Source organism: Ictidomys tridecemlineatus, chromosome 5 (genome assembly GCF_052094955.1).
Source record: "Ictidomys tridecemlineatus isolate mIctTri1 chromosome 5, mIctTri1.hap1, whole genome shotgun sequence".
Taxonomy (NCBI): Eukaryota; Metazoa; Chordata; class Mammalia; order Rodentia; family Sciuridae; genus Ictidomys; species Ictidomys tridecemlineatus.
The window spans coordinates 2529157-2541627 of NC_135481.1; the positions used below are offsets into that span (position 1 = coordinate 2529157).

The 12471-nt window shown below is 40.2% G+C and overlaps 1 protein-coding gene across 3 annotated transcripts in view; it reads right to left on the reverse strand.

Annotated features, from left to right (window-relative positions):
* Atp10a (ATPase phospholipid transporting 10A (putative)) overlaps nucleotides 1-12471 on the reverse strand; it is a 189852-nt gene that overhangs the window by 10817 nt on the left and 166564 nt on the right. For all 3 annotated transcript variants that reach the window (XM_078049105.1, XM_078049104.1, XM_078049106.1), the window contains 3 exons: nucleotides 9732-9916; nucleotides 3608-3938; nucleotides 2180-2256 (listed from right to left, as the gene is read on the reverse strand). In XM_078049105.1, the coding sequence (XP_077905231.1) occupies nucleotides 2180-2256; nucleotides 3608-3938; nucleotides 9732-9916 (593 nt within the window). The remainder of the gene's footprint in view (nucleotides 1-2179; nucleotides 2257-3607; nucleotides 3939-9731; nucleotides 9917-12471) is intronic.

Sequence of the window (12471 nt, forward strand, 5' to 3'; positions counted from 1 at the left end):
ACAAGCCTCCTCTATGGGGATCTCTGACTCAAATCATGTGAGCAGTGATGGAGCACCTGAGCCATAGTGCATTTGCCTTGAAATGCAGCTTTGGAAGGTGTAACTTCTAGGTAGAGTGTTGCTGAATGCTTCCATATTTATTTAAGCTACTTTCTAATTTTACATACTGATACTTCTTACAGTTCTAAGTGTTCAGGTTTACAGGTGAATATGACCCTGTGTCTTGCATTTTAGTCCAGTAAATGAAGGGAAACTATGCTGAATCCTTGCTGTGGTGGCAGCAGCATCAGAGGTTGGGGTGGAGCCATTGAGGATAAGCAAGGATAATCAGCAGTGGAGAGGGCAATAGAGATATGCATCTTTGAGATGCTTGGTCTTTGTGGGCTTACTGGTCCACCATATTTGTGGAGCAACCCCTGCAACCAAGTCCTGAGTAAAAACTAAGATTACAGAACAATCACAACATCTACCATCCTGGTTTTAGTGGAATTTCCAAAATAGCTCAGAGGCATTTGCAAAGCCACTTTAATAGAGGGATAAACACTGTGTTTATTGATAGATTTGGGGATAAGTAGGAGGCCAGAAGGCTGGGGATTCAGGTGGGCTACCTTAGCTCTAAACAAACAGGGTTCCTTCTCCAAAGACAATTTAGAAGTCTATCTTGCAGCCCATGGACCTATTTTGATTTCGGGATGGTACTGGGAATTAAGCCTCAAGGTCTTGCACATGCTAGGTAAGGGCTCTACCACTGATTTATACCTCCAGCCCCTTTCTGTCCCTTTTGACAGAGTGTTTAGACTGACTCCACTGAGGACAGGATTGTATCTGATGGACTCTGCATCTTTAAGTCTGTACCTGACAAAAGTGAGGTCTGAATGAATAATTTTTTTGAGAGAATGAATAATGGAATAAATGAATTAAAGAACACATAAAGCATTTAAACCCTTACATATTGACAGGAAGTGGTTTAGAGATATTTGCTTTGAAGTCTTTAAGAATTGGTTTGGGTAATTGATGATCTAAGTTTGTGAACTTTTCAATCTTCTATAGTCAGTCTTCCTATTGTGTTTTTTGCATATGCAGACTTAAACAACTGGAGATGGAAAATATTTGGGGGAAAAACTGCATCTGTACTGAAAATGTACAGATGTTTTCTTGTCATTATTCCCTAAACAATGCAGTATCAACAGCTATTTACTTAGCATTTACATTGTACTAGGTATTAGAAATAAGCTAGAGATGATTAAAGTATGGGAGAGAATTGTGTAGATTATATGCAAATATTACACCATTAATGTAAAAGATTTGGTCATTTGTAGATTTTTGTGTTCACTGGGGATTTTGGAACCAATTCACCATAGACACCAAGGGGTTTCCAACTAGAGACCTTCCATCTGACTGTTATTTTTACATCAAGAAAGAAAATGAATGATCTCTGCACAGGCCTGGCACATATTAAGTACTTAATAAATAACTGTGATTTGAATGAATGAATGAGTGAATGATTTAACCAACGAATACATGGTGGCCAACATCTGATTTTTAGAAAAACATTCAATGAATGGTTTTCAGAAGTCTCCACCAAATTAAAAAAATGTTATGATTCAAATTTGATCAGATGCAAGAAATTGTCATAATACTGTATCCAAAAGAAACACATTTTTAATTAACTCATGTGTTCAACTTCTGGAACACTGAGAACTGACATAATGACAAATGAAAAATGCAGAGCTGCATTTCCATGGGAGTCAAGGTGGCTACCTTCCAATTTTATGGTGACACCAGGTTTCAACAGCTCTACAGCAAAGGCCATTTTTCAAATGCTATCACTAGTGTTTGGGAACAGTAAAGAAGTGCTTCCTAGGGATGAGCCATCAAGAGCCAGGGAGAAGGCAATGACTCACTTTGCCTCTCTCAGAACCTCTGATTCCCCCAAAATATACTCTGCTAGACACAGGCAGATATGTTTATGGCACGTTGTTTCATAAATATGGAGAGTGACATTCCACCTCATCTTCTCCGTCTGGCTTAGCAGAAGGTGAACATCAGGTGTACTGAAGCCAAATCCCCTAGCTTCATGAGACAGCCCAGGGGAAGTCTGGGGAAGCTCATGGCAAGACAGTATAAGAGGCCAATGGAGGCCACTTAATGCCTAGGGACAGCCCCAACTGGTCTTTACCTGCATGCCCTCCTGGCCTGATATGCCCACACCCACGTCTGCCACCTGGATCATGCTGACATCATTGGCTCCATCACCTAGAAACAGCACAGGTGGGAAGAATCATTTGAGATGAGATGTGCAGAATCTAGTGGACCTGATGGATCTTCTTGGGGTCCCCACTGGACTGAGTCCTGTGAAATAGTATTAGGGAAGATCAGGGAAAAGAGTACAGCACCTTCCCTGGGAGAACTGAGTTAAGCAGTCGGAGCAAACCATAGTAAGACATCTGAACTGCCAGCCACACAAGAAATCAGGCTAGTACCGAATTACCTTCTAATTTAGTGTTCCCTTTTTAATGTCAGTTCCTACAGAGCCCTTAATATGTATTGGGTACAATGAAAGATGCTATCATTTCATCATTATTATAGTTACTCAGCTACTGCAGCCAAGTAGCCAAGGCTACTCCAAGTCATACTCTCCCAAGCAGTTTTCAAAACAAGGTGAAGAAGTGTTACACCATACAGCTCTTTTTGCATATTGATAACCAGCCAGCATATTAACTAATGTGTGTACCTTGCGGCCCATTTATTTTATCAAGTTGCTGATAGACAAATGGATAAGTCGGGCCCCTCAACACCTTTAGGAAAGAGTAACAGTGACCATTCTTGGAACTGGGAAGCAGAACAGCCCAAATCACAGCATATATTTCAAGCTATACTAATAATAAAAGGTGCAGATATACAAATTTGGAGTGTTACATAATATGGAAAGTCACCACCACTGTGTCACTGGAGAAGAACCTGGAAGGTTCTCCAGGCCAGTAGAACCTGCAAGGAAAAGTTCCATTATATACACAGTCAATCCTTAAGTAAATGATGTAAAGTAGTATAGCCATTTATATCTGATAATGGATTTATTTAATGAAATGATTGTCTTAGAACAGTCAGCACAGTTGAGCTATGGGAATTCTGATCATCACTTGTCTGGGTCCTTAAAGCATTGTAGAGCCGTGGACCCCAGCAGCTGCATGGAGACCAGAAACCCCTGCCCCTGTCTCTTCCCTCTTTCTTAGTTGGCCTGGGTTAACACTGATCATGTAGACCCCTCACTTTTTCCAGGACTGCCTGGGACAGGCAGGTCTCTAATGTTCTGTCTCCTAAGAAACAGTGTAAATACCATCTTCTAAATTAGCACTGTACTACCAACTTCATGACATGTACCTGTAACTACCACTATATTTTGTGGCTTTCCATTGTAAATTTTTATATTTGGAACATGTTGCTCACTTTATCACATAGAGTATGATTTTGTAAATGAAAAACAATGAAGAGAAATGCTTTTCCCATGTTATGGTTTTCCAAGGGAGAGTATTAGATAGAAACGAGACTGCTTGGGAGAAAGCAGTTGGGGGAGATGGGCCCCTGCCTGGTCAGCCTGGATACTTGCCTATTGCCAGGGTCATGGCCTTCAGCTTGCTTCTGACCAGCTTTACCACCATACTTTTCTGCAGAGGGGTTGACCGACAGCAGAGAACTGAGCGGCACTGCTTGGCGAGGAAAAGAAATTTGTCCTCCAGGTTTTTCTCAAGGGCATAGGCCAAACTTCTTCCATCAATCACAAGGCTTGGGCTGGGGCCAGAGACAGTGGTTGTGGTGGAGGCCAGGTACAGAGGGGAGAATCCCACATTCACAGAGCTTTCGGTCTTCTCAGGGGGCCTGTGGGAACCCCTGGACTGCACGTGGTGCAGACACTGATCCAGCAGGGCTGCACAGGCTTCCTGAAACAGACAGGAGACGGCAGCAGTTCACTAGGGACCACACCACAGACCCAAGTCACCTGCCTCAACATATCTGAGCTGATGATCCTTCTAGGACTCCATACTGGAGTATCCGGCCGCCTAAAAGGCTGCCCTCCAGAAGCTAAGTGCAGCTGAAGAGCATGACTTTCAGCACAGAAGAGAGTGCACCACGTTTCTGTGAAATTGTAGTTTATCACCCATCACACAGGGAAAAGTTCTGAATGGAGTATCTTCACTTGGAGACATTTGGCTGTATTTGTAGCTACTTAGGGTGAGGATCTCCACCTGCATGTCTCTATACTTCCCTGAGGCCCTTGCCTAACTCTTCTTCTTTCCTTCTAAGCTACCAAGAGTTGAATGAAAAGCTCTTTCAAAGAACTTTGAAAGAGTTTTAACCTTTAGAGTGATTAACCCCTATATATGTTGTAATTATCAGTGTTCTTTCCAATTCCACAAGGAAAAGAAATTTAATAAATCATAATTATTGAGGTTTTTAAATTGGCTGTGTCCTTCCAAACCTGGATCTGAATTCAAGAGAGAGGAGGAAAATCTACATTAGGAATCAGAGACAGGAATGGAGCCCCAGAAGGGACGATTACTTCTGGGAACAAACACAATGTGAGGAAGTGCTGAGTGACTCCTGGTCCTCCATAGTGAGCTACTGGCTTAGGGATCAACTCCTGGCAACATATTATGGAAATCCAATTGTGTTCAACCAATGCTTATCAAAGACGAATTGTATCCAGAAAACAAAGCAAGACTGGAGGAAAACAGAACGAGAAAGGATAGTTAAAGGATAGTTTTTGCCTCTTGGATGAGAATCAAGCAGTTAGTAACACAAAAACTCATGACTCCAGCAAGTCAAAGACGGGCATGTTCAAAGCTGATATTGGAGATGTGAAAATTGGAATTGGGGAAATATGCTTCTAGGATGGATAGAGGGACATGGTGGTAACTGGGGAGGCTTTGAAGCACTTTGAATTCTTGGTCCTAGCACAAAGCACTATTCTAGGCTAAGTCTAGGTAGGATGAAACAAACAATCCATCCATCTCATCTCTCCCTTGAATGCACTATTATAACTGGACAGAATGCAAAAAGAAACTATTTGTGAATTCTGAAAGTAAAAAGTAAATAGTAGCAATTAGATTGGGGAAAGACTAACATGCTAAGGTCAGGGAATGGGTATTGGGTTTTCCTTTTTTTTTTTTTAAATTTTTTTAGTTGTCAATGGACCTTTGTTTTATTTACTTACTTGTGGTGCTGAGAATTAAACCCAAGGCCTCACATGTGCTAGGCAAGCGCTCTACCACTGAGCCACAACCCCAGCCTGAGTTTTCAATTTTAATTAATTAATTTATTTATTTTGGTAATCCCTGCATGGCCCAAGTTACCAGGGAACTTGAAATGGTTATCAAGGATAGAGGACAGAGGACAGCTCCAGGAGAAGCCCCCTGGTTCTGGCTTGAGGAGAAAAAAACCAAAAAACAAATAAAAGACAAGGAATACCTAATGCTCAGGGAAGATGAAGGAAATCTCCACTTTTATGTGTTTATTTTTCCTCTCTTCTTTCCAACACAGTCTCAGATGATTTTGCGATGGTGCACTGACAGGAATAGCGCTATCAGTGGGACCATCTCCTGTCAAAGACTGAGGGAAATGAGCCTTTTTTTAAAATCACAGAACTGTGGTGTCAAGAGGACATGATAACTTCTGCCTTTATTGTTTCTGTCCTACCTTGGATGCAGTTGGAGGTGTGGGAAATAAAGGGCAGAATAAGGTAGCTCAGACACCAGTCTTCTAGCCACAGGACTGAATAGGGGAGTCCCTAGGGAACCAGAAAGTACTGGAAAGATTGTAAAGAGGGATTTGGCTAACTGATCCCATAATGTTGTTTATGAATTCCTGGGTTCATCCATAAGCCGTGTGCACATGATAATAACCCTAAATGTAACAATGCCTTTGAAAATTAAACTCTGGCACAGACTGCCACCCTAGTTCCAAATTGACCTCTGGAGGGTAAAAATACAGATTCTAAGAGGGATGCTAAGAGCACAACAAAGGCTAAACAAATTTACCACTGAATCCAACACCTGGAAGCTGTTCAGGTGTTGATCACCTGTTGATCAGACACACACACACACACACACACACACACACACACACACACACCAAAATCTGTATCCTCCACAGAAATTAAAAATAACAAGAGGTTCATAATATAGTATTTAAAACACCCATGATATAATCCAAAGCTTCTCCATGTTCAAAGAACCAGGAAAATATCAGATTATGGTAGAAAAAGACAACAGAAGACAGCAAAGATGCTGAAGTGATCTGACAAGAGCTTGAAAACAGCCATTATAAAAATGTTCCAAGAAGTAAGCATGAACATTGTGAGGTGAACAGAAAAACACAAACCAACAAAAAAAACAAAACCATAGACAACAAATGGAAAGACCAAATAGAAGCTTTAGAATCCCGAGTGCATTAACCAAAATGAAAAGCTCACTGAATTCTACACAATTTGCGTAGCTACTCTGCCCTCCAGGAGGCAGGCTGTAAGTCCACACTCCTTAAGGGTGAGTTCTACATAGTGATTTCCTTCCCGAGAGCTCAGCATACAAAAGGGCACAAGAATAAGTTTACAGTGACAAACCTGACAGACACCAAGTCAACATCACAGTGATATCACAGTGATGTGATGTGATGAGATGAAAATGGGACTTTATGTCCTTGTGCTTCCCAAACTCCACTCTAGTCAGAGAGAAAACATCAGACACATCCCATTATAGTGACATTCTATAAGATACCTCGCCAGGAGTCTTCAAAACTGCCAACGTCAGCAAAAACAGAGTATAAGAAACTGTCACAGCAAAGAACAGTCAAGGAAGACATGATAAATAAATGTAATATGAGATCCTTGGGGCAGAGAAGGGACGTTAGGCAAAACTAAGGCACTCTGCATGTAGTATGGACTTCAGTAAGTAATAACAGACTAATATTGGTTCGTGAATATAATAAACGTACTATGCTTGTGTAAGTACATCAGAGACAAACTGGGTGTGGTTATGGGTACTCTCTGTAGTCTTTCCAACTTTTCTGTAAATACAAACACATTCTATATACTAAGCTAATTTTAAAAAATTCACCAAATGGGCTTAGTAGTAGAAAGAAGGTAATAGGAAAATTTCAGTGAATTCAAAGATAGATGAATAGGAATTATTCAACCTGGACAACAGAGAAAAAAATTAAAAAGAAAGAAAAACAAAAGCAAAGAAATCCCCATGAGCACTGAGGCCATATCAAAAGACAGAACATTCACGTCAACCAGGTACCAGAAGAGGAAGACAAAGTACAGAAAAGACATTGCAGAAATAATGGCTGAAAAGACCTCCAACTTGGTAAAAGATCTGAGAAAATAATCAGATCCCAGAGTATAAATCAAAAGCAAATCATGTTGAAACACGTCATAATCAAACTGCTTAAAACAGAAGACAAGGATAAAGTCTAGCAGCAGCTAGGTAAAAACAATTCATTAGTTCAAAGATAACAGTGATTCAAATGACTATGATTTCGTATTAGAAACTATGGCGTCTGGAAGGAGAAATATTTTTCACGTGTTAAAAGAAAAGAACTGCCACTTCAATTTTCTGTATGTAATGAAAATATCCTTCAGGAATAAAGATGAAATAAAGAACGTTCTTCAAACAAAAGGGGGATCGTGCCACAAGGCAACTTGGGAAGTCTTGTTTGTTGACCCCTAATATACAAGAATTGAGCCACTCCTTTTACAACCAAATGGTATTTGTAGAAGACACCACAAATGGATCATGCAAGCATTCTTTCCAAGGAACATAACAATTGCCAAGAGAGAACATACTTTGGGTCATTAAAAAGAAAAACAGGCTGTTGCATGCCTGTAATCTCAGGGATTCAGGAAGCTGAGACAGGTGGATCACAAGTTTAAGGAAAGTCTGGGCAACTTAGTGAGACCCTGCCTCAAAATAAAAACTAATGAGGGCAGCTGGGGTTGTGGTGAAGTGGTAGAGCGCTTGCCTAGCATGTGTGAGGCACTGGGTTCAATTCTCAGCATCACATATAAATAAATCAATGAATAAACTTAAAGCCCATCAATGTCTAAAAAAAAGATTTACCCACCCCCCCTCCAAAAAAAAAAAAAAAAAGAAAACTAATGAGGGCTGGACATGTAGCTCAGTGATAGAATGTCCCCAGGTTTGATCCCCAGTATGGCAAAAAAATAAAATAAAATAAAAATAAATTTCAAAAAGTCAAAACCGTAAAATGCAAGCCCAACCACAATGGAATTAAACTGGAAATCAATAACAGCAAGATAGGAGGAAATTCTCCAAACACTTGGAAATGAAAAAACAAAAACTTGTAAATAATCCATGAGTCAAACAGGAAGCCCTAAGGAAAAAAAAAAATTAAAAACTGTCTTGAACTGTATGTAAATGAAATCACAGCTCTTTAAAATTGTGAGATGCAGATAAACAGTGCCTACAGAAAAATTATAACCTATATTGCTTATATTAGAAAAGAAAAATGTTCTCAAATCAGTAACCAAAGAATTCATTTTGAGAAACTAGAGTAAAATAAAAGCAAAACAAGCAAAAAAAAAAAAAAAAGGAAATAACAAAGAGCAGGTATCAATAAAACAGAAAACAGAGAGGGAAATAAATCAATGAAACCAAAACATGTCCTTTGAAAAGGTCAATATAATTGATAGACTAGTACCAAAACTGACCAAAAGAAAAGAAGCAAATTACCTATATCATAAATTACTGATCCCACAGACATTAAAAGATAATAGGGTAATGCTATGAACAAGTGACTCTCAGTGTCAGTGTTCTGAGGTCTTGACAGTTGAAGGTCTGGATGTGGAAGTGAGAAAGGAAGGCTGAATCTGTGTATGAGTCCCAAAGAGACTGTGGGAGCCTTTACCACTCTGAGAAGGCCAGGGAAAAATGAAGTGGATACAGCGAGACAGCTCGCTGCTCCATCACAAAACTGTGAGCCAGCATGAGAACATCCTTTGAGGGGAGCACAGATGTAGAATGAGAGCATAGATTGTGACAGTACATGAAGCAGATACTTGCTACATACTTGAGGATTTAAACAGATACATGTGACCTGACAACAAAAATATTTAATGCCTGTTGGGGGCATCCAGGAGACAGTTAATAATCCCAGGGAAGTCAGTGCTATCCTGACCCCACTTTTTACATACTTAACCTCATAAAAAAAATTCTGATATTGTCAACAAGAGTAGTATGTTGGTAAAAGAGGCTGCACTTTGGATAATGGTCCATCACATTCTACCATTATCCAAAGGACGTGTGTGAAGACACGAATTATTGTGGACATACTTTATATACAACCAGAGATACGAAAAATTGTGTTCTATATGTGTAATAAGAATTTTAATGCATTCTGATGTCATTTATTTAAGGAAAAAAAATCAATAAAAAAAGAGGCTGCACTTTGCACTAGCAAAACTCAGATGTGTATTCCTTTGACGACAAGAAACTCCAGTAAATGCCACATCTTCCAAGGCAATGACAAGCACATCTTAAGTCCCAGAAACATGACACAGGTGCTAAGAGGGATATATAGTGGGCAAGGGTCCTTCTCACAGTAGTTGACAGAATGGAAGCTTTCCAGGTGGTCTTCCAACAAGAGTCCTGCTATGGTGGTCCCACAGGACACGAGGCCATCCCAAGAGGAACAAAGGTTTCCTGAAATCCACCTACCTGGGATTCGGCGTTTAGGGTGATGACTTCTTCATCATGGTCCAGAAGTTTGCAGGCATATGCAATGTTAATGGCTGTTTCTTGTTTGTCACCAGTGAGAACCCAAATCTGTAGGCCTGCTTGACGCAATTTAGTGATAGTTTCAGGGACTCCATCCTGTAGGCGGTCTTCGATTCCTGTGGCACCTGGTCAAATGGGCAATGGTGTGAGTGAGCCCTCTCTTCACATGTCTCTAACTCTTGATGGGATTCAAATCCCACACACCAAATACACCAAAGACAGGTGACAGCACAGTCCCTATTGACTGGGAGCTGCTCGGGGCTCAGCTACCAGTTGCATCTGACATCTAATGGCAGGAAGTGCCTTTTGGAAGCACACATTGATGATTCACCACTTCAGGGCAGTGGTGGACACTTGTGATAGCTCTCTTGATATGACTCAGTCAAGAATGTGTAGGAGGAACAAACAAAAAGGATCACTGAGCATAATTGTGTATACTTACAACAAAGAACCTTGAATTCTTCCTGACTATCAGGCAGCTAACTTGTAACTTTACAGATAGCTTGAAAACAAACCTCATGGTGAGGTGATAGAAATGACCATATTTTGAGGTATTTTTTTTTGTTTTTTAAGTCTTAGAAATTACCCCTCCCATGGAAAGCTTCTAGTAAATGAAGTTCACATGTTTGTTCTCAATAGTATTAACCATTTTCTATCAAAACAGATGGCAAGGGCAGACACATTATTTAAATCTTGAAACCAACCTTATCCTGAAAAAGAATTTTTTTTTGCACAATCAAAAAATTAAGAGGTAGCCTTATTGGTCTCACCATGTTAGGAAAAATACACTATAGGTTGAATATCCCTAACCAGAAAAATATGAAATCCAAAATGCTCTAAACTATAAAACTTTATGAATGCTAACATGATGCTACATGGAAAATTCCACACCCATCCTCAATATGACAGGATATAGCCAAAATGCAGGTGCATTAAAAATAATATATGAGATTATCCTCAAATTATATGTATAAGGCATACAGTATAAAAAACATAAATGAATTTCAGTTTTCATCTTGGGTCCCATCCCCAAAATATTTCATTATGTGCACATAAGTATTTCAAAACTGAAAAATACTTAAAATCCAAAACACTTTAGATCCCAAGATTTTGGATAAGGGATGCTGAATCTGTATTCAGTGCAGAAATGTGCTTGGGCCTACCTCCATTTTTTTTCGTGTATTAGCTTTCTTTACTGCATTAGAAGTGAGCACTAGCCCAAGTACTCCTGGGCTATAGCCCTGGCTGAGGCTTAGCCATTCCTGCTTCAGTCCTTCATGACACACTGTTCCCTGTGCTGGGACACTACTATGTACTCCATGTCTGTGTCCCCCACCTACCCAGATTCACAAGTTGAAGCACTAATTCACAATGTGATAGGGTTAAGATATAGAGCCTTTGGAAGGTGATTAGGTTTAGATGAAGTCATGAGGATGCAGTCCCTGATGGCATTAGTATCCTATTTTAAAAAGGTACCAGAGAAATCATCTCTCTTTACTATGTGAAGACACAGAGAGAAGGCAGCTGTTTGCAAACCAAGAGAGCCTTCAACAAACAATGGATTTGCTGGTGCCTTGATCTTAGACTTCCAGCCTCCAAGGCTGTAAGAAGTAAACATTTGTTTACTTAGACTGGGTGGCTTAAACAATGGTCAAAACAAATTAAGATGTTCTTGCCCTTTCTTCTCCTAGAATGAACAAGTTGGCAGGCATAGGAAAGGGGAAGACAGAATCAAGGTATAATATACAATATTTCTTAAATATACATTTGGATATACTTTTAAAGAATCACATACTTATGTAACCAGCCCTAAGCTCAGGAACCAGAATGTCACCAGCCCTCAGAAGCCCCTTGAAGGGAAGTGTGGCTGGTCTTTGCTCTTGCAGCTCAAGTAACCTATGAAGTAAATCAGATCTGCCTCCCACTCTATGGGATGTACTAAAAGTCTAAGTGGGAACTTGCAAAGGGTCCAGAAAGGAAGAAAAGACATTTTACCAAAGCTCTACTCTTATGTGAATCTTAAGAGTTCCCATAGGAAGGAGACCAGGCAGAGTATGGGGCCTAAGACCTGCTGGGGAATGAAGCCACATATGTTATGCTCTGTGCTCACTGTGAGCATATACCTGGCCACTCAGGCACTAGAAAGGCATTTGGTCTTGGCCTCTCTCCCCACCCCAAGTCCTCTGAATCTAGCAGGAGGAAAGAACATGTGTAGCCTGAGTCTCTGAAGGGTCACTCTTTCTGTGATATATTCCTTGACATATGAAGAAAGAGGGAGGGATGACTTTACTTGCCTCCCTATATTCACAGAACCTCATTTATACTTAATGATAAAAATAATGATTATCTAGTAATCATAACAATAGCCAACCATGATGGATTACTGTTAGCTAAGATAATGCTTCTCCTACAGTGCTTGTTATGTATATAACTTGTTAGTTTACATACTGAATGTACCCAAAAGGGCATGTGTCAAAGACGTGATCCCCAGCCCATGGTGCTATGGAAAAGTGGTGGGGCCTTGAAGAGTTTATACCTACTATTAGAAAGGTGTTCTCTTAAAGGGAATACTGAGACCCCAGCCCTTTCTTTTTTTACTTCTTGGCCACCATTAGGTGAGCAGTGTCCTCTACCATGCACTCCCACCAAGATGTACTGCTTTGCCACAGGCACAAAGTCA